Source organism: Scheffersomyces stipitis, chromosome 6, assembly GCF_000209165.1.
Source record: "Scheffersomyces stipitis CBS 6054 chromosome 6, complete sequence".
NCBI lineage: Eukaryota > Fungi > Ascomycota > Pichiomycetes > Serinales > Debaryomycetaceae > Scheffersomyces > Scheffersomyces stipitis.
The window spans coordinates 1,521,754-1,541,509 of record NC_009046.1 but is presented as its reverse complement, the minus strand read 5'-3'; the positions used below and the strand labels follow the sequence as shown (position 1 = coordinate 1,541,509).

At 40.7% G+C, this 19,756-nt stretch overlaps 10 protein-coding genes across 10 annotated transcripts; 5 read left to right on the top strand and 5 right to left on the bottom strand. All coding sequences in view use genetic code 12, as the record gives it.

The window, feature by feature from the left end:
• The first annotated feature begins 733 nt into the window (after positions 1 to 733).
• PPL1 (phycocyanin alpha-subunit phycocyanobilin lyase) lies at positions 734 to 1,767 on the top strand. The gene has a single exon (XM_001385962.1). It carries the CDS (start codon positions 771 to 773, stop codon positions 1,725 to 1,727), a length of 957 nt encoding a protein of 318 aa, XP_001385999.1. The 5' UTR covers positions 734 to 770; the 3' UTR covers positions 1,728 to 1,767.
• A 157-nt stretch (positions 1,768 to 1,924) lies between these two features.
• On the bottom strand, positions 1,925 to 2,296 carry RPA12 (DNA-directed RNA polymerase I subunit A12 (RPA12); the record flags this gene model as incomplete). The annotated part of the gene is made up of 1 exon (XM_001385611.1): positions 1,925 to 2,296. The coding sequence occupies one exon, from the start codon at positions 2,294 to 2,296 to the stop codon at positions 1,925 to 1,927; it is 372 nt and encodes a 123-aa protein (XP_001385648.1).
• Positions 2,297 to 2,618: 322 nt separating this feature from the next.
• Positions 2,619 to 4,370, bottom strand: PICST_62714 (conserved hypothetical protein; the record flags this gene model as incomplete). Its single annotated transcript, XM_001385610.1, has 1 exon — positions 2,619 to 4,370. The coding sequence occupies one exon, from the start codon at positions 4,368 to 4,370 to the stop codon at positions 2,619 to 2,621; it is 1,752 nt and encodes a 583-aa protein (XP_001385647.2).
• A 412-nt stretch (positions 4,371 to 4,782) lies between these two features.
• YWR1 (flavoprotein oxygenase) lies at positions 4,783 to 5,747 on the bottom strand. The gene has a single exon (XM_001385609.1). It carries the CDS (start codon positions 5,706 to 5,708, stop codon positions 4,845 to 4,847), a length of 864 nt encoding a protein of 287 aa, XP_001385646.2. The 5' UTR covers positions 5,709 to 5,747; the 3' UTR covers positions 4,783 to 4,844.
• Positions 5,748 to 6,628: 881 nt separating this feature from the next.
• Positions 6,629 to 7,069, top strand: DQD1 (3-dehydroquinate dehydratase 1 (3-dehydroquinase 1) (Type II DHQase 1); the record flags this gene model as incomplete). The annotated part of the gene is made up of 1 exon (XM_001385961.1): positions 6,629 to 7,069. One exon carries the CDS (start codon positions 6,629 to 6,631, stop codon positions 7,067 to 7,069), a length of 441 nt encoding a protein of 146 aa, XP_001385998.1.
• Positions 7,070 to 7,696: 627 nt separating this feature from the next.
• On the top strand, positions 7,697 to 8,683 carry HQD1 (6-chlorohydroxyquinol-1,2-dioxygenase; the record flags this gene model as incomplete). The annotated part of the gene is made up of 1 exon (XM_001385960.1): positions 7,697 to 8,683. The coding sequence occupies one exon, from the start codon at positions 7,697 to 7,699 to the stop codon at positions 8,681 to 8,683; it is 987 nt and encodes a 328-aa protein (XP_001385997.1).
• A 548-nt stretch (positions 8,684 to 9,231) lies between these two features.
• On the top strand, positions 9,232 to 10,749 carry OCA3 (3-oxoacid CoA-transferase Succinyl-CoA:alpha-ketoacid-CoA transferase; the record flags this gene model as incomplete). The annotated part of the gene is made up of 1 exon (XM_001385959.1): positions 9,232 to 10,749. One exon carries the CDS (start codon positions 9,232 to 9,234, stop codon positions 10,747 to 10,749), a length of 1,518 nt encoding a protein of 505 aa, XP_001385996.1.
• Positions 10,750 to 12,125: 1,376 nt separating this feature from the next.
• QUT1 (fungal specific zinc-finger transcription factor) lies at positions 12,126 to 14,858 on the top strand (the record flags this gene model as incomplete). The annotated part of the gene is made up of 2 exons (XM_001385958.1): positions 12,126 to 12,583; positions 12,671 to 14,858. Coding segments are annotated over 2 exons (2,646 nt in total), but the record flags the coding sequence as incomplete, so codon positions are not given.
• A 387-nt stretch (positions 14,859 to 15,245) lies between these two features.
• Positions 15,246 to 15,980, bottom strand: PICST_48448 (conserved hypothetical protein; the record flags this gene model as incomplete). Its single annotated transcript, XM_001385608.1, has 1 exon — positions 15,246 to 15,980. A coding segment is annotated over one exon (735 nt), but the record flags the coding sequence as incomplete, so codon positions are not given.
• Positions 15,981 to 16,555: 575 nt separating this feature from the next.
• Positions 16,556 to 19,031, bottom strand: PICST_68205 (hypothetical transcription factor). The gene has a single exon (XM_001385607.1). The coding sequence runs from the start codon at positions 18,982 to 18,984 to the stop codon at positions 16,714 to 16,716; it is 2,271 nt and encodes a 756-aa protein (XP_001385644.2). The 5' UTR covers positions 18,985 to 19,031; the 3' UTR covers positions 16,556 to 16,713.
• Between the last annotated feature and the right edge of the window lie 725 nt (positions 19,032 to 19,756).

Below are 19,756 nucleotides of genomic sequence, written 5' to 3'. Positions count from 1 at the left end.
GCGCTACCATATTCGAATGTGACAGAAGTGTCCATATCCTGCTAAGGAACTTCCAACTTTCAGCATCGTTTGTGTCAGTTTAGGTATACTTTTAAACCAATAAGTAGTTCTATCATGGCATTCCAATATTTGGTGGAGTCCCATTTAGTTAAATAGGAACTTCCAAGTGCAGAGTAATTAAGAAGTCGTAACAAGTCGTTATTTCTACTGCTGGATTATCAAAATTGTTTTGAAAGATCCGAAAAGCACATTTCAGCTCTTTCAACTCTTTTAATTCCCATCTTCATTAAGACACTGTTTGTGGTGCTTATCTTAAGATGAACTTGAAAAACATTTGCAACCGGTGGTACTGTATATCAATTATCACATTATGCAAGTCGTACAAATATTCGGCTAATTTTTCAGTCTTTCTTTCTCTAACATGCCAAATAGAACGTAACGAAAATTACATTATAAATCAGAGAAGGTGATTTATACCGCGTTTGTAAGTGTAAATCAAGTATGATACCTCGCAAAATGGTCTTTATATTAGGCTGGCAAGAAACATCTGTGACGGTATAGTTTGCTGGGGCCAAGTCCGAGTCTGGAGAAGCGCTACCAAGTGAGCCGCACGATTTTTCAGAAAAAAATTTATGATGAGCAGATTGAGCCTGCGCTGTTGCATTATCAAAAGGTGAAAAATAGAATAAGCTGCACTTGTGTTCTTTTTTTTTTCTATATTCGACTTTTGTATACTTTTCCTACTTCAATAAAAGCTGCCGAAATCCACAATGACTACTGAAATCGATATCGACTCTGCTTCCTTGGAGCAGTTGAGGGATGTGCTTGTGAACAAATCTGGGGACATCAAGTTAGCTAACAGATTCAGAGCTCTATTCAACTTGAAATGTATTGGAGCTGAATCTCAAGTCCCTGAGGATGTCTCCAAGGCTCTTAAGTACATTGCAGAATGCTTCCAAGACGACTCTGAGTTGTTAAAACATGAGGTCGCCTACGTTTTAGGTCAAACTAAGAAGCTTGAAGCTGCTCCATACTTGAGGGATGTGCTCAAGAACGACCAACAGCAATGTATGGTTAGACATGAAGCTGCCGAAGCTTTGGGTGCTATTGGAGATGTAGAATCCTTAGAATTATTGCAAGACTACTTTAAGAACGATCCTTTGATTGAAATTAGACAGACCTGTGAGTTGGCCATAGAAAGAATAAAATGGGAACAGTCCGAGGCTTCCAAGACCGAAAAGTTGGAAACTTCTGCTTATACCTCCATTGACCCAGCCCCTCCAATGGCTACCGATGTGGAATCCAAAGTGGAAAAATTACAGCAAATCTTAAACGACCAGGATACTCCATTATTTGAGAGATACAGAGCAATGTTCAGATTGAGAGACTTGGGAACTGATGAAGCCTGCTTGGCTCTTGCTTCGGGGTTTGCTGATGAATCTGCATTGTTTAAGCATGAAATTGCTTACGTCTTTGGTCAGTTGTGTAACCCTGTAACTGTTCCATCATTGATCAAAGTATTGAAAGACGAATCGGAAGCTGGTATGGTTAGACACGAAGCAGCTGAGGCTTTGGGTTCCATTGCTACAGATGAATGTTTGCCAGTTTTGGAGTCTTTCCTCAACGACAAGGAAACAGTAGTTAGAGAGTCGGCTGTGGTTGCATTGGACATGTACGAGTACGAGAACTCGACCGAGATGGAATATGCCACCATCAAAAGCAATTAGATAGTTTGCAGTTTATGGTTAATGTATAATACGAAGGTTTAAGAATTATCGAAACTAGTTCAAGTACTCTCTGCGTGTGAAATTCTCTGCAAATGTCTTCCTACATTTTCATCTACTCTCAGTATGCTTATATTATGAGGTCTATGCGAAACAGAGCGAGCTCTTCTATAGTACAATGATACAACCTTTCTTCTAGATCAGTTGTTGGTTCTGAAACGGTACCCACATGAGGTACATGTGTAAAAGACAGTAGCACCTTCATCAGCAGATCTCAACTGTAATGTATGATATTGCATTTCTTCGTTTCCACACTTAGGACATTTTTCCTTGATGGTGGCACCGTCGTCCAATTCATCCTTCTTCAAAGAAGTCTTCACTACGGATCTGTTCATCTTTAAAACGGAAGGAAAGGCGTCCTCTGACGAAGTCGTTACAACTTTCAAGTTGGCAAATTTAGATTTAGGATATCCAGCAGAACACAAACCGCATTTTATTTCGTTGGTGCTGCTGGTAGCGTCCAAAAGATTACCACAGAAGGTACAGAATATTAGCGAGCCGACAACTGACATGTTTTGTGTTTGTATGGTTGTTATGAAGATAAGAGCAGCAAGTTTGAAGAAGTTGAAAAATTCATTAAGCATTTGGAATCGCTCTGGCATACAAATTTGAATTTTTTCGATGAGGTCACGTGCACCATTTGGCTGCGAAATAATGAGACCTCTGCAATAGTTGATATATCCAAATAGGGGAATCGTACATCTGAAAACAATTCATATCTGGCTTTTATAATAAATTACTAATGGTATACATATGAGTGTACATAAATATAAAAAACCAAAACTGCACTTTTAAACATTAGTTTCCTCAGCTAGGACTTTTTTTTTTCGAATTTCAAGAAACCAATAAGTCGATCACTTCGCTGGCATCAGCATCTATCACTATGAAATTCTCCTTCTCTATGTATTCGATAGGCACTGTACTACTTGGACCATTACCAACCCTTATCAAAGTGAAATTATTTTCGTTTTCACTTGCCAATTCTTCATTGGGCCATCTCAAAACACTTGGAGTGTTGAGACCAACTCCAAACTCTAATAACACTGCTTTTTGGTTCTCTCTCACTATTTTATTCAAAAGTTCCTTATACTTCTTTTTCTCTGTCTCCATGGGTGTATCATTAAATTTCCAACCTCCCCTGAGGCACATAGTCATAATATGTCCACAATTCTCGCACCTTGGAATGTGAGAGGAATCCATCAATAAGTTCGTAGAGAGATCAATGTATGGTTTAACTTTCTGAAGTTCAGCATCCATAGGCCTGAAAGAATCTTGTGTACACTTTATTGGACACTGTATCCAATAATAGTTTCCTTGGATACTGTAAACCTTCTTAGGATCATATCCGTTCTTTATAAAAAAGCCATCTGCATTGCTTGTAATGACAAAGGAATTAGTTGCACAATTCAACATTCTTACCAACTTCTGATAGCTCTCAGATGCTGGCCAACGGGAAACAGTTTCATAATGATGGAACCAGAAACTCCATTCTACTAGCTTAGATGGCCATTGATGACCGATTGTCTCGTAGAGCCTTGTTGGTCCGTACTTTTTAAAATTTCTATAGTGTTTGTCGAACACTTCATTAGAAGAGTAATCGAGTCCCACACTAGCTGACAATCCAGCCCCAGCACTAACAATAAGGTAATCTGTATCTTGAATTAACTTTTTCGAAACTTCTATAATTGGGTGATGTGTTTCAAATATGGGTTGTTCAATTGGCACAAGAATTTCCCTCTCTTGGTATTCAGCAAAATTTTGCCGATACAACTTGAGATTCGTTTCAGTGAATACGTTGAAAATAACTTCAGAAATAGAAGAGTGTGGATGTTCAGAGAAGTAATTTCTCACAGATTCTATTGCAATATTTGAAGCAATATCATTTGGAAAAGAAAACAAGCCTGTGGAAATGCAACAAAAAACAATCGACTTGTCGTTCCCGTCCTCTTCTTGTTCTTCCAACTTTGCTAAACTAGAAGTGTAACAAGCTGCCAACTGTGATATTTCTTCTTGATTAGGTTCACTTCCAGGGAGAAGCAGGGGACCAACTGTATGTATTACCATTTTGGCAGGTAAATTAAATCCAGGCGTAATTTGGGCACTTCCGACTGGTTCTTGAGTAAAATCTCTTTGCTCAACAAGATTATAACAAGCACGACGTAAATCTGGCCCAGCGGCAGCGTGGATGATATTATCAATGCAACGGTGACTAGGCTGGAAACAGCCCAAAAGGGCTGAATTCGCTGCGTTTACTATGGCTGTGACATCAGAAATAGTGGTGATATCTCCCTTCCAAATGGATAGTTTTGGAGATAAATCAGCAAAACGGAGCTTTTCTTTTATAGAGTGCCTCGAAGTAAAGAGTTTATTATGTGATCGGTGAAAAAGTATTCTATTTATATCCTGATTGATTTCTGTTGGTAATGGTGGATCTGGACTTCTCACGGTTAGCATATATTTCAAGAGCTGAAGTTGAGTGTAGACCTCGGAAGATTCTAGGGCAGCAGCAGTATATCTTTCAAGAGAGGTATTTTCCGACTCCTGAACAAGATACAGTAACACTTTGACAATATCAGGGGAAGACATATTCACAAGAAAGAAATTCAATATTTACTTATTGTACGTAAATGATTTTCTTCTGATTTCGCAGCCATCGAGAATTTCGCAGCTACCTTTATATTATTTCCTCATTGTTCTGATAGCGTAATCGTTATTGATTAAGTCAGGTGACCCCTTCGCCCACTATGGTCAAGTTACTAATGGCTGACAAACCTTGTGGCACTTTATATGAAGAGTGCCTGCATTTGTTATCCTTACGGAACCTCTAAATGCGTCTTGCCTACATGGGTATTTTTCTTATCTAACCATAAAGTTAGAAAATGGTTGCAAAATGCATAGACTATTCGGTGAGATTTTCAACATATTGGTCTATCTAATACTCTGGTCCAGCTTTTATGTAGTGGATATGACATAAAATACTTTAATATTACACGATGTTCGTTTATAGCTTTCTCTATTTGATCTAATAGTTTGTATAAATCAGATTTTCTCACATTATATCTAAATTTTGTTCACATTAACAACATCCTTTTCGTAATCTGGTCTCAAGCTCTCATACCCAGTAATGGATCTACCGTAGGTGATTCCTCCTAATCTCGAAACGGGTTTCAATTTGGCGATGTCGATGATGTTCAAGTCGTCGTTGATGACATCCTCTCTAACATGGAAGTTGACACCTTCCACAATAACCAAGGTACCAGTAGACTTGTTAGGGTCAAGTTTGGATTTCCATTCGTGGTGGGTGACCAACTTGGCTTCTATAGAAAAGGCAGATTCGGCAACATGAGGAGGCTTTACAATAGTGGACTCTGCAGGAGTCAAACCTGACAACTTCCATTCGTCTACTCCAAACGGAGAGTTAGTGGAGCAGAAGTTGGCAGCTTCTATAAACCATTCACTGATGATGTTGATGGTCAATTCACCAGTCTCAATGACGTTTTTGGCTGAATCCTTGGGGTTATCCAAGCCTCCAGAAAAGCCAATCGTGAAAAGTGGAGGATCGTGATTAACCACTGAGAAATACGAGAATGGAGCCAAGTTTCTCTCGCCTTTGCGATTAACAGTGGAAACAAACCCAATTGGTCTTGGTGTTACAGCACTGATTAGCGTCTTGTAGTTATCCACAGGTTTTCTCAGGTCTCCATAAGGATCAATCTGGATCTTTTTATGCTTTTTCCACTCGGTGTCATTGGCCCCATCACCGATTTTCCAGTCCGTCTTGGGAATTTGGGTGTATTTCCACGAGATATCGGATTCAAATGGAGGTCTTTCCCTTTCAACCTTGCGGAAGTCCGGATGAGGGTTTCTCTGGATCTGTGCCTCCAAACCAGGTCTCTCGGCTGTCTTACTGTTGGGAGCCGACATAGTAAGGAATCGGTGAAAGCTTCGAGGAATGGAACGAAACGACTTAATTGTGAAAACACAGTTTTTCCCTTGTTGTATTTCACGTATACGCAATCCAGATACGCGATCGTTGGGTATTTATGGGGTTGGGATGGATGAATATAAATACTGTGGTGGAAAAGTTTGGGTTACTAAGCAGCCTCAATAACGGATATATATTCCGACTGTCAGTGTGGCTAAGAGCAATTCCTACTCCACAAAACCATCCGGCTCTATCGGTGCTATACAGGAGTCCGAGAGGCTAAAGCAGGCAGAGGGGAGGCGGAAACTCGGAGGTATTGACGAGTAGTAGCAACTGTGTAGAAGTTACCGTGAAAGAAAAATGGAAGAAAACAACATGGAGAGAGAGAATTCTACAATTTCCATGAAAGTAGCAGAGAATAGCAAAGTTTGAGGAGACAAGAGAGCTTAGCGAGAAATAGTGAGGGAAGTTGAGGTGAGCGGGAGCTAGCGAGAAATAGCGAGAAATAGCGACGGAATAGCGCGCTAGCAAAATACGACTTCGTCTGAGCTGCGAATAAGAAACCAACATTAGTCTTCGCTCTTGTCGCTGGAGAATCTAACTTTTTTGTTCCACACTTCTTCTCTAATCCAGCTAGCTGGTGTATTCTATATTGTCTGCTTCTCCCTCCCGGTTTTTCATATTTCCCCTTTCATATATCCATCTCTTTGTCAATCTCTGTTTCTCTCTGTCTTCAGTGTCTTCCTTCGTGTTCTCCTCCATACAGGCGCTAGTTGAGTCATAAGACCCACAACGAAAATTTCACTACAGAGTTCGAAGTAGTACTATTCTTTGAACTCCAGCAGAAGAACGCTAACTGTTAATTGTCTACTGGCATATACGTTCGCACGACCTCATATATCCACGTCCACATATCGCAATGGTTAAGAAAGTGTTGTTGATCAACGGCCCCAACTTGAACTTGTTGGGAACCAGAGAGCCTGAAAAATATGGAACGACCTCATTGAAAGATATTGAACAGGCGGCTCAGAACCAGGCTACTGCCAAACAAGATGGCTCTGAAGTGTTGGTTTACCAGAACAACACCGAAGGTTTCATTATCGATCGTATCCACCTCGCCAAGCAAGAGGGTGTAGGATTCATAATAATAAATGCTGGAGCTTATACTCACACGTCAGTGGGTATAAGGGATGCCCTTTTGGGAACAGCCATTCCATTTATCGAAGTGCACATTACTAATGTCCACCAGAGAGAACCATTCAGACACCAGTCTTACTTGAGCGACAAGGCAGTAGCAGTAATTTGCGGATTGGGTGTCTACGGCTACACTGCTTCCGTAGAGTACGCCTTGAACTACTAGTACATATTGATTATAGAAGTCGAATTCATAAACGTATAGCTATCTTGTAGATTAGAGTATTTCAAGAAATTGCAAATGGCCAGGGACCTTTCTGAGTGATGCTATGACGATATCGAAGATTATTGAAGACTACATTTCATAGAGTGGAAGACTCGCCTCGCAAATTGGCAATTCCTCATGAACATTTCTGGATTTCTATTGGCGGGCACACCTTTCTTACAAAGAAGTCTCTTGCTACTACTTCCTCCTATCAGTTGTTCTTCCAACCTCAGACTCTATACGGTTCAAGGAATCTCGCTACAGTGTTTCCTATCGGAAGCAAGAAGCTCACCGGTCCGAGTCTTCCAGTCTAGTCTGTCAAATACGGTCCCTCACTCTACCCCACAAAAACGCTCAAATTCGGCTGCCTGTTTATCCATACACTATGTCGGAAAAACTCTTTTCCTCACCATTACAAATTCCTTACTGATTTAGATTGAAGCACACCCTACAATGTAATTGATTCGTAGATATAAAACTCAAGTAGACGTCTCTCTGTAGATTATTTCGTAGATCCACTCCCCTAATAACCACAAATTGATCTTATTTTGTCATTTCAGTCTCAGTTTTTCCACAATTGTATAAAGCATGCCCTCTCAGAAGTTGAAAATTGTAGATATGAGTGATGAAACCATCACCCAGAACACCATAGCCATCAATTCTCAACATAACAATGCCAGATTCAAGTTTATATTGAACAGCCTTGTCCAACACCTCCACGACTTTGCCAGAGAAACGAGATTGACTACTAAAGAATGGGAAGCTGGAATCGAGTTCTTGACTCAGACTGGGAAAATGTCTTCCGATATAAGACAAGAGTTTGTTCTCCTTTCTGATATTATGGGGTTTTCTGTGTTAGTAGATAGCATCTCCCATCCAAAGCCAGAGGAAGCAACAATTGGTACTTTGCTTGGGCCCTTCCACACCCACGATGCTGAAGAACATGAAAGTGGAACTTCCATCACTTCCGCAGATAAAGGTGAACCACTTTTAATAGAGGGAAAACTAACTGACATTCGCGGTAACCCTATTGAAGGTGCCACTATTGACTTGTGGCACTGTGACAAAGATGGTTTCTATGATACTCAGTACATTGATAGAAGTGGCCCAGATATGAGAGGAATATACAAGTCGAAAGCTGATGGATCATTCGTGATTAAGGCTACCAAACCTGTACCATATCCAATTCCCCATGATGGACCTGTAGGAAAGTTACTCCAGAAGCTTGAGCGTCATCCTTATAGACCAGCACATATTCATTTCATTATTGAAAAGGAAGGATACGATAGTTTGGTGACAGCATTGTATCACAGGGGTGATCCCTATGAGACTTCTGATGCTGTCTTTGGAGTCAAGACTCCTCTACTTTTTGAGTTGGACAGAATTGGAAAGGACAGAGCAGAAAAATACGGGATGAAACAAGACGACTGGCTCTTACAATGGCATTTCAAAATCATTACTGCCGCAGAATCCAAAAAGTTAGTAGAAGAGAAAAATACAGAAGCCTTAAAGAAGGTGAATGTCAGATTTACCATCAACGAAGATGGACTTCCAGAGGCTGCACCATTGGACTGAGGAAGGAGACCCGGGAAACCGAGATACGTTCGCCTAAATAAGCAGAGAACATGTTTAAAATATGTTTCGCCAATAATATTGAGATACACTCAATCAGCTGAAGTCGCCTATTTCCGCAACTTATTTTGCACCCAGGTTTTATGAAATGAAAAATATAATGTATGTAGAAGTGCGGATAAATAAAATTACCCCAGAATTCATAAATAAACCGCATAGATGAGATCTTTAGTAATCTCAGTAAACTGAAAACTACGTAAAAATATAAGAAACTCAGGGAGTCACACAAATACACACGCACCCGTCTGTGACATCTAGTCAGCAGAAATTCGCTTTTTAAGGGGAAAGATACTTGTCCATTGACCGGGGCTTCTTTTTCCGGGGTACTCTGTTGTATTTCCGCATATTCCATTATCCGCACCCGCTCAGGCATTTGTACAATATATAAAAGAAGTCCAGAAGAACATTATCTCGCTTCTGAGGAATTCAGAACACAGAAGACGAGCAGCAGGCAAAGCATCTTGTCTGGACTATAAGCTTTTACGCAAAGAATGTTATTCAGATCGGTCATACGGACTACTGTCAGCTACGAAGTTGTCGTAGTCAGACATTTGGCTACTGCTAGATCGAAAGTGGTTCAAACTACAGACGAAGCTCTTGAAGGTATCGAGTCCAATATCACCTTATTGTCTGGAGGCTTTGGGTTGAGTGGAGTACCAGACACAATTATCAATGCCTTGAAAGAAAAATCACATATTCAGAATATCACTGCGGTTTCGAACAATGCTGGGTTGGATGGAAGAGGCCTTTCCCAGTTGCTTGTCACAGGACAAATCACCAAGATGATTTCATCCTACATTGGTGGAAACAGAACATTTGAGAAGATGTATTTGACTGGAAAAATCGATCTTGAATTGACTCCACAAGGTAACCTTGCAGAACGAGTCAGAGCTGGTGCTGCAGGGATTCCAGCCTTCTACTCGCCTACTGGTGTGGGAACTTGGTTGGAAGAAGGAAAGTTACCTGTCAGATACGATGAAACAGGGACGAAGGTACTCAAGTCGAGTGTTCCCAGAGAGGTTAGAGAATTTAATGGTAAAAAGTACTTATTGGAGCCAGCTATTGTTGGTGATGTAGCTTTTGTCAAAGCATACAAGGCAGACACTTTAGGGAACTGCTGGTTCAGAGGAGCCTCGAGAAATTTCAACTCGGTCATGGGCAGAAATGCCAAGTTGACTATTGTTGAAGCAGAAAATATTGTCGAACCAGGCGAAATTACTCCTGAAGACGTCCATTTACCATCTATTTACGTTGATAGAGTCATACAATCTTCTACACCTAAAGAAATTGAGATTCACAAATATTCTGAAGAGCAAACTACAGAGAATGCTTCTTCAGAAGTTTCAGAAGCAGAATTGAAAAGACAGAAGATCGTCAAGAGAGCTGCTCAAGAATTCCAAGATGGTTCCTTTGCGAATTTGGGAATCGGTATGCCCACATTAGCCCCCAACTTCTTGCCTGACACTATTAATGTCACCTTGCAGTCAGAAAATGGGATCCTTGGTTTGGGGCCTTACCCCAAGAAAGGCGAGGAGGACCCAGATATGATCAACGCAGGTAAGGAAACGGTGACACTTGCTCCCGGTGCTTCACTCTTCGGCTCCGAAGAATCGTTTGGGATGATAAGAGGAGGAAAGATCGATTTGACGATCCTTGGTGGCTTACAGGTGTCAGCCAAGGGAGACTTGGCCAACTGGGGTTTACCAGGCAGAGTTAAGGGTATGGGAGGTGCCATGGATTTAGTGAGCAACCCCAAGGCTACAAGAGTAGTGGTTGTCATGGAACATGTAGATAAGAAGGGTAGGGCCAAGATATTAAACGAGTGTAAATTCCCATTGACTGGTAAGGAATGTGTTTCCAGAATCATCACCGACTTAGCCGTTTTCGATGTGGTTGATGGAAAATTGGTGTTGATAGAAATAGACCCCTCCTCCAGCGTCGAGGAAGTTAAGAGCAAAACTGAAGCGGAGTTCGAGGTGTCTCCAAATTTGAAGTCCATCGAAATCTGATCTGGGAATAAATATCAGATCATTTATGCATAATCTATTCATATGTATTTACTATAAACTACATTACTAAGATAATACATACGAAGACCTTTAACAACATAAACGTAACAATGAAACTAGGACTGATACCCAAACGCAAACACGGGCGCAAGTTTCGGTAAGATTTCCTATCTGGAACAAGAACCGGTCACCGGTGAGTTTTATACGCTTAGCAATTGAGAAACTTAAAATACGGTGAAATTTCTCCTGAATAAAATGTGAAAATGTCACATTCAAATACACACTGTCGTAAATGTATAATAAAATTCAGAATAAAGGATTACCCGCTGTAAATGTTCGATGCGCTTTCGTGCAGATTTAAACTGCACTATCATGCACCTTGCTTAAAGCTTTTACCACAGCCATAAGCTCTCTTTTCACGTCCAATCACTCATGGCAATATAATAGCTGCCATCTGTACTGATGTGGGGGTCGTTAGTGAATCATGTTACATCGGCCAAAGAAGCTTAAACTGTAGTTGACTAAGTGGCTTATCCCAATTTGGAATGTCACACTTTGTCTTTCGCAGTTCTCGGCTCTTTATTTAACTATTTAGTTAGTAACGATTACTAAGATCCTCGAAGTAGCCAAATATTCATCCTGAATAGGAGTGTGGCTTTGAGTCTACAGCGCCTGCCACCTGAGCTGATGAGGTGGTGACGACCAAGTTTTAGTTGAGATCTCAGATGCACCGTGACGAATATTTCGAGAATAAAAAACCATCAAGATATTTACGTCTACTTTAGAAGAGACATTTTCAGCCAAAAAGACATGAGCTATTGTTCGTGATATGGTCGTAAAATTATTAATTCCGTATCAGGTGCACAAAGGATATGCTTATTTGGGAAACCAATCCGTACAGGTGGATTCGCTGTGAACCATCGATCGGCTGAGATGGGTTTTGTATTTATATTGAAGACAAGGCTGTATTTTTTGGAAATGTGCATTTCTCATTTAATAGGTCACCGTTCTTGCGTGCTGTCCTTTATTTATAAAGGTTGGCCATCGCACCCAAAACTCCACATCTCGCCTTTGCCCAAATTGTTGCTTTAGATTTCGATAAGACCCCGGACAAATAGTGCATAATCATAGGCGCATCCCAGACATCGAGTTCAGAAAATTTTGTTTTTCCGGCCCGGCATAATCCTTAACCGGCGCAATTGTTCTTTGTGGAGAAATCAAGTTGACCAGACCTTCGAACACACCGCAATAAAATAGAAGAACGCATCATCTTGGAAGTGGGAAGTTCGTAGTTAGACGTAAACAAAGCGTATTCAGAAAGATTTTTAGATCTTCCAAATAGAAAATAGAAATATTATACAGAGTCACAGTAAACCATGTCTGACGATTCTCAAAAAAAGAGAAGAGTCAGACAGGCGTGTGACTACTGTCGGTCCAAGAAGGCTAGATGTGATGGAAAGTCGCCGAAATGCTCCACTTGTATGCTGATGGATATGACGTGTACTTACACACAAAGTGCCAAGCGTAGAGGTCTTCCTACTGGGTACATCCATGATTTAGAGAGGAAGGTACTAATGTTCCAAGCACTCTTTGCCAGCATACTAAGTAATGATCTGGACCACGGCAGGTCGTTAGAAGAACGGATAATGACCTCTTTGACAGACCCAGAAGAGTCTTCTAAATTTATAGAAAATATTGGGCGTTTCGAGGTGCTATGGGATGCTCATTCAATATCGCACCTCCTCAACAAGTTCATTGTCGAACATGGCAAAGTAATACACGAGGCTAAAGTTCTGACGACCGCATTACAATCCGTCAGTTCACAACCAAGTGAGTTGCCAATAGCAAGTCAGCTGAACCCTTCGAATTCCCTTGTCAGTCAGAATAGTCAGCAGCAGCTACAGCTGCATGGAACTGAAAGTTCTGTTCAAGATTCGGAAAACCAGGCAAATGTCAAATTGGAGCCAACAGCAGCAAATAGTCTGCTCGCTAATTTGCTTAACAATCCCATTTTTGAAGTGGGTCATCCAGCAGGCCCACAGGACTTCAGCTTGATCAACGATCCTTCCTTCTTCCTAAATGACGACATCTTCCAGTTCATTTCAGACGAACTCGAAGAGTCTGCTGATAATTGGGAGCCTGTGGCCCTACAATACCATGGATTATCTTCGTTAATTTCGGGGTTTACTATAAAATCCGTTCAACAATACAACAATAGATTGCTTGTTAGCCATAAGAATCCGTTTCGTGTAGGTTCTATTTTCAACGTTTCATCTGCGGCTATTACTGCTGCGATTTCTAATACAGTTAAGCTTCCCATGGAGATCTTCCAGTTTCCGGATAATATCCGAAAAGTGGTCGACTGCTATTTTCAAATTTACCATACTTGGCTTCCCATGCTAGATCGTGTATCCATCTTGCGACAAGTACACCATCTTCAATCTTTCAATAGCAAGACAGACAAATCTAAATTACATGGTTCAGACTGCACCATGATTGCATTGGTTTGGGCTATCATGGCATTAGGCCAACTAGGTTCATCCACATCTGCGGCAAATGCCAGTAGCAACAATAAACTCACAGCTTCCTTTGCAAAGAATGCCATCATGGCACTTGAAAATTCATTCACTTCGACAATCGAGACTATCCAGGCTCAGGTACTTTTGGGACTTTACTTCTATCAGCTTGGCCAATGGGATTTCTCCTGGGTTTTGATTTCGTCAGGTTCCAGAATGGCTATCGATGTCAGATTGATGACGCCTGCTGCTGCTAGCGACGATGCTGGAACATCCAGGAAGTCCAATTCTTCTACAACTCTCAATAACATCAATAGAGAAAGAACTTGGGCTACAGTCTATATAGTTAACACCTTGCTAGCTGCTAGAATGGGAAGATCTCCGGTGGTAAGGGCTATGGACTGGCCAACTCCCGTTATAAACAACGAGGGATGGGAAGAGTGGGAAGCTTGGAAGTGTTTTCATTCTCCTGAAACTATTCAATTGAACAGTGGAAGATTCTTACTGACCTTCAATGAGTTCATCAAAGTTATTTCAATATTGAACTTGGCCTTGACTTCAACTATAGACACCTCTCAAGGAATGTTGGAAGACCTGGAAGAAATAGACGTTCCTGATATCAAAATCACTCCAGATGATCGACGGAATTCGAATAAATTGACCATTGCATATTTTAAGAAGAGTCTCCAGGAATGGTTTACGCTGTTGCCAGACTACTGTTATCTTGAAAGCTACGAATCCCCAAGCAAAATTCCTCCTATGATTGCATTCTTACATTTGGCTAGAGATTTAACATGGTGTGTATTGGCTGTCAGATTAAGTGCTTTGAAGGCATCTCCAGGAGGAAATACAGTTAAAGACAAGATTGTACGTTCTCGTGATTTACAATACACTAAGGCAATTAAGTCAATCAAGAAGATCATCAATGTTAATTCGTTGAAGAACTTGAAATACTACCCTTTCATCGACTACTGTATTCTCATGGCCTTTAACTTTCCAAAGATGATGCTCTTTGAGGGAGAGAATTCCGAGTTAGTCAAAAAGAGTCATTGTGAGGATTTTAGAAGTTTCCTAGTCAACGCTGCTTTGATCTCAATTCCCTGCAGAATATCATGGGACCTATATAAGATCATGAATGACGTAGAAGATGATTTGCTAGCTACCATGTCTAATGACCTTACTTCCAAAAAGAAAAGGAAAAGAGTAGATCACATGGAATCAAACCTAAATAGGTACTCGTTGCAACCACCCCTACAAGCCCCAACATCATACACCTCAATTCTTCCTCATACTAAAGCTTCTCCTTCGTCAAACAACCTTGTTAATTTGTTGAATAACCCGTCTTCGATTTCTCCTGACAAAGATATCAGTTCAGCAGACAGAACAAAGTCAAATTTATCAATTGGTGAAATGTCCAAGTCGAAGGCAAAACCTGTATTCGAAATTGAATCACGGTCCCGATTTTCTTCGCATTTGGCCTCGCCCTCATCAAGAGAAGAAATTGATCTTTTCATGGTTGACAACGATTCTGTCAAGAGGGATACCCGTATGGAGAAGTTCATGACGAATCTAGGCTACATTCGAAATAATAATGTGAGTAATGAGAGAGGCCCTGAAGGTCATGAGATTGCGATGAAGGATACTGACAGAAATACTATGCAGCAGCTTCAACAACAGCAACACCAAGATCCAGATCAGCATCAACAGCAGCTTCAAAATCAGCATCAACAGCAGGAACAACATATTGTTATCAAACAGGAGATAGCCACCAGTAGTGATATCAACAGCATAGGATTACACGAGTACTTGCTGAAGATGGCTGAAAAGAACCAAAAGCACTATCATTAGTATATATATATTAAGTAACAGTATTCTGTATTATTATTATTTTAGTATTAAACGATCTTTCAAAGTTTGTCCAATAGTGTCGTTCATACTTCTCGCTCATAGTTATCGTTCATAGTAGTATCGTATATTAGTTCAACCGAATAGTCCTTCTTCCATAGCTGAAGGAACAGGCTTGTCACCGTAGGCACCGTACCAGCTTATTGGTCTTGTCCAATTTTTGATATGATCGATCTCCAAGACATTGAGCAACTTGTTGGCCAAGATTTCACTATCAGCGAAGTTGTCGCCTTCGTAAACGTAAGTTACAAGCACATTAACTTCAGCATGTGAATGGGCAGGAGATGAGTCAAGTGCTGCTATCAAGGCACGCACATAGCTGGAGTGTTCATATGGTGTTTCCTGAAGTGATATATCCAGGTATTTCAGCAATTTTAAGCTTTCCAACGACTTGTTCAACAAGTCTTCATTGGTATATACCTGGATCGAGCCTGGGGTAATGTGTTCTACAAGCCCGGCATCTGAGGAGTCTAAGATAACCACTTTATCGAAACCTGACTTGACCACAAATGGCAAAATGATATCATTGACATGAGTGGCAATAAAGCTGGGTATGATAGGCGATCTTTGCTGGATCACCGTCTTGTTAAGCTTATCACTGTAGTACACCTCGATGGCGTTGGACACTCCGTGAGCAACAGGTTTGTTGGTAGCATGATCTTCGGGAGATGCGAATGGGTACAAGAAGGAGTCGTCTAGAGTCCCAATCTTTACGAAATCAAACGTATGGATCAACAAGTCCACAGTGAATTGGGGAATGTTTCCAATGGAGATGGCTGGAATTACAAGGGTAGAGTGTTGGAGTTGGCTAGCAAAAGACGAAGAGCCAGAGGAAACGGGCCGGAAGGCCAGAACCAGGATCATGAAGAATAGAACGATTGTAGCGGGCCAATTGGCTGAATCTCCAGAAGAAATCGTCTAAATTGCTTTTGGATAGATTTTCGAAGAAGAGAGATAGGCAGTGGAAAATTCACAATTTCCATGCGTTTATATTATTTTTAGAGATTAGGTGATGTATTTTTGCACCTGCATGTTGATGTGTGCGACTGGAACCACGATTTCCATACTGGTTATCTCTGGAATGAGTCAAAATTGGTGAGTCAGCTGAAATACATTAAGCATATGAAAGCAAGAGCCATAGTGAATATTCCTAGATTAGTAATACTATAGACATATGGATGCCAGTTGTTGTGAAATAGCTTACTCGACTATTTACTGTGGAGTACTGTGTCTATAATAGCAACTCTATCTTTTCGCAGCCACTTCAATAAATTAATTCGTATTCCAGGATTGATATCAATCCAGAAATATGGTGGAATACTTAAGTAATAATGTATATTGCAGTATATCTCATAGACTACTTTAACTTTCGCCTTCTTTTACTTACAGCATTATCTTTCTATATTCGCTCTATAAACACTTCACCAAACTATCACAAGAAATGAAACCATAAATTAGTATTAGATTTAGAATTAGAATCAGAATTAAAATTGAAATTAAACGAGATGTCGAAGAATTGAAACGGTAATCGTTAAAAACGTAGTCACCATCCAGACTCGCTGAAATTGCCTACATTGTTAAGAATTCCCAGACTCAGGAGATTGGAGGTGTTTCCGACTGACAGATTGTCTCTATTGGAGCCAGAGCCAATGTTTGTCAGAATGTTGCTGCTACCAAAAGCAAGACTAGTATTGTTAATATTGTTGTTATTGTTAGCAGAAGTCGATTGAGCCGTCGGAATGCTCAAGCCAGAAAGTAACGAAGAAGTGCTAAACTGGCCCAATCCTCCACTGTATGTATGGCTACTACTGAACAGCTGACTGGTGAAGTAGCTATTGTTCTTGGCTTCAGTCAAAAAAGACGATGGCTGGCCAGAATTGAAGTTCAAACTTTTCGTATTGGACTTCAAGAGATGGGAAGGATTCAAAGTAGTACTGGGAATAGAGTTACTGATGGGAGGAATCAACGCACTGCTGACTCCACTACTACTAGTGACACCACCACTACCACCAGGTGATAGCGGAAGCTTGTGTTGAATCGAGTTAAACGACGGCAACTGCTGGTTCTGGTTCTGAATCTGCAGAACCTGACTTGGAGTAACAAAGTTGCTGAAGTTGGACAAAGAATGAGAATTGACTACAGACATCACATTAGTAGGTGTGATATTCGGTGGAAGATGAGTCAACGTATCGATGGAGTTGTTATTCAAGGATGCAGTGTTGCTAGAGTTGTATTCTGTATCAGAATCATTCAATAATGGTGATAATGGAATGAGGTTAGCACTAGGGTTTCCACCCACAGTATGTACCTGGTTGGGGTTATTGAGCCAGTTACTAAACGCAGATTTTTTTAGTGACAAGTGATTCAGATTCAGCAGCAGCAGAACTTGGTCAAGTTCTCTATTCTTTACAAGCGAGTGGTCCACGGAATGGGCGTTTTTTGTTGAATGAGAGTTTTCAAATGGGTTCAAAAGCTGTTTGTTCAACAATTCATGATCTACAACTAGCTGCGACATGAGTGAATCCAACACTGCAAGCTTTTGGTCCCTCTTGAGGCCCTTGTTATTGATTAGATGGCGCTGGATGATGGAATTGATTTCGTTACGCATCATCAGAGTGACATCGTCCATTTGCTTTGCTCTCTTTGTAGACGTGGAAGCATTAGAGTTAGATACAGAATTATTGCTGCGAGTGCCAGCAGTTGATGATGCCAACATCACCATTTCAGACAGAGACAACAGTTTTATCTTGGGGCTAGATTTCGGAATATCAGAGACTCGTTTACTTTTGAATCCAGGAAGTGATCCAGAAGGTCGTTTTCTCTTAGGCGAACTGTTCAAAATTGCATTAGAGGGAGAAAACGATTCATCTAGTCCATTCAGAAAGATAGAGTTATTATTGTCACGAGGCGTAGTGTGAGATGATAGCATTGTCGAATTAAGCGTCGTGGATGATCCTATGAGACTAAAAACATCAGAAGACGATGATTTCGTAGAATGAGAAGAAGACGAAACTGGATCATCTGAGTTGAGGATGTTATGCACAAACGCAGGATTGTCAGTAGGCGACTCGAAGTACCGACTATGGCTAACAGCATTTATATGACTGATCGTGGCGTTGTGGTTCGAGGAATGGTTGATGTTGATTGGGCTATTGTGGGAAGAATAATTGACATTATGGTTGTTATTAATAGGAATATGGTTCACTCCATTGGGACTATACGAGACATTTGATACATGGTCAATATTTCTCACATTATTATTGCTGTTTATATTGTTATTGATGTTGTGGATGTTGTTATTGTTGATGTTATTAATGTTGTTGATGTTGTTATTCATGTTATTGTTCAAGCTGTCTATTTCCATAGTATCGATTTTTCTAGTATTCTGGTTGATCGTCTCCATACTACTACTTGAACTATTACCTGAGTTTACAGTATGACCTTGTTCTCCGCTGGCTGGCGATACTGGAATGCCTTTTCCAGGGATTTCGTGGTCGTGGGTATCGTTGATAACTACAAGGGCCCACCATTGGCTTCTCTGGGAGAAATTGGCCCTAATTCTGAAGGGACATGTGATCTGGCGACGTGAAGCCACTTTGCAGTTCGATGTTTTTGCCTCTACAATCTCCTTTTTGGCGTTGTTTTTACATTTGAAAACGATTTTGGAAGTATCTGAACGCTCGATGACAATTTGAAGTCCGGCTATCTCACGAAGCTTTTCCAGGAGCCAGGGCTTTATGTCGTTCTTGTTGTGGAAACGCTGCAGGTCTAACTTGAGTTCGGCTAGCGAACACAGGTAGAGCTGTTTGGCCATGTTATGGGAGCATATAGAATTACGGGTGCTAGAAAAGAAGATGTGATATGCGAATTGTATGAAATGTGAAACTAATTGGTTGTGGAGGATGGATTGTAGGAACGGACCACTGGACTAATGGCTGACCGAATAAACTTGGATTGATTTGGATGAGAATTGAAGAAGCAACAAAGATATACAAGAGAATACCCAATTTAAAAAAATACAGACAGAAGAAAGGTGTTAATGGACAGAAGAACAATAAATATCTACAAATTCTAAGGAGTACGACTGCGTAATGCATATATTTTTCCCGATAGTGATGCGCCTGAAAATTACCACGAAATGTGGAGTACAGCTAATTGGCTGTGATTTCTACGTCAAGAAGTGGTTTAATGGTGGAAACCTTTATATGACATCGTGAGGCTCAAATGTAGAACTTCTATGTGTGCTTGTGTGTGAATTTTATAAAAATTCTGAGTCAAAGTGTTGATAAATTCTGTACGGCTTCTCACAAAGTGTGCGCTTCTCTCGGTTTATCAATGGCTTCAATCGGCTCTTCTTTTTTGTCGGTAATTGCCGAGTTACGACTAAGAACTAAATTGTATAGTTTATATCAGTAGATGCAAAGTACTTTCCATCAGGACAGTTTTCTCTGAGTGGAATTCTATGTCACCAATCGTCCTCAATCCATAACCAGCCATCATCCACTAACAGTACCAGAGCTGCGAAAAATTAGCGACACATGATTGCGAAATCTTGTTTCGTAGAATTCTTCGTTTTCTTGTGTTCC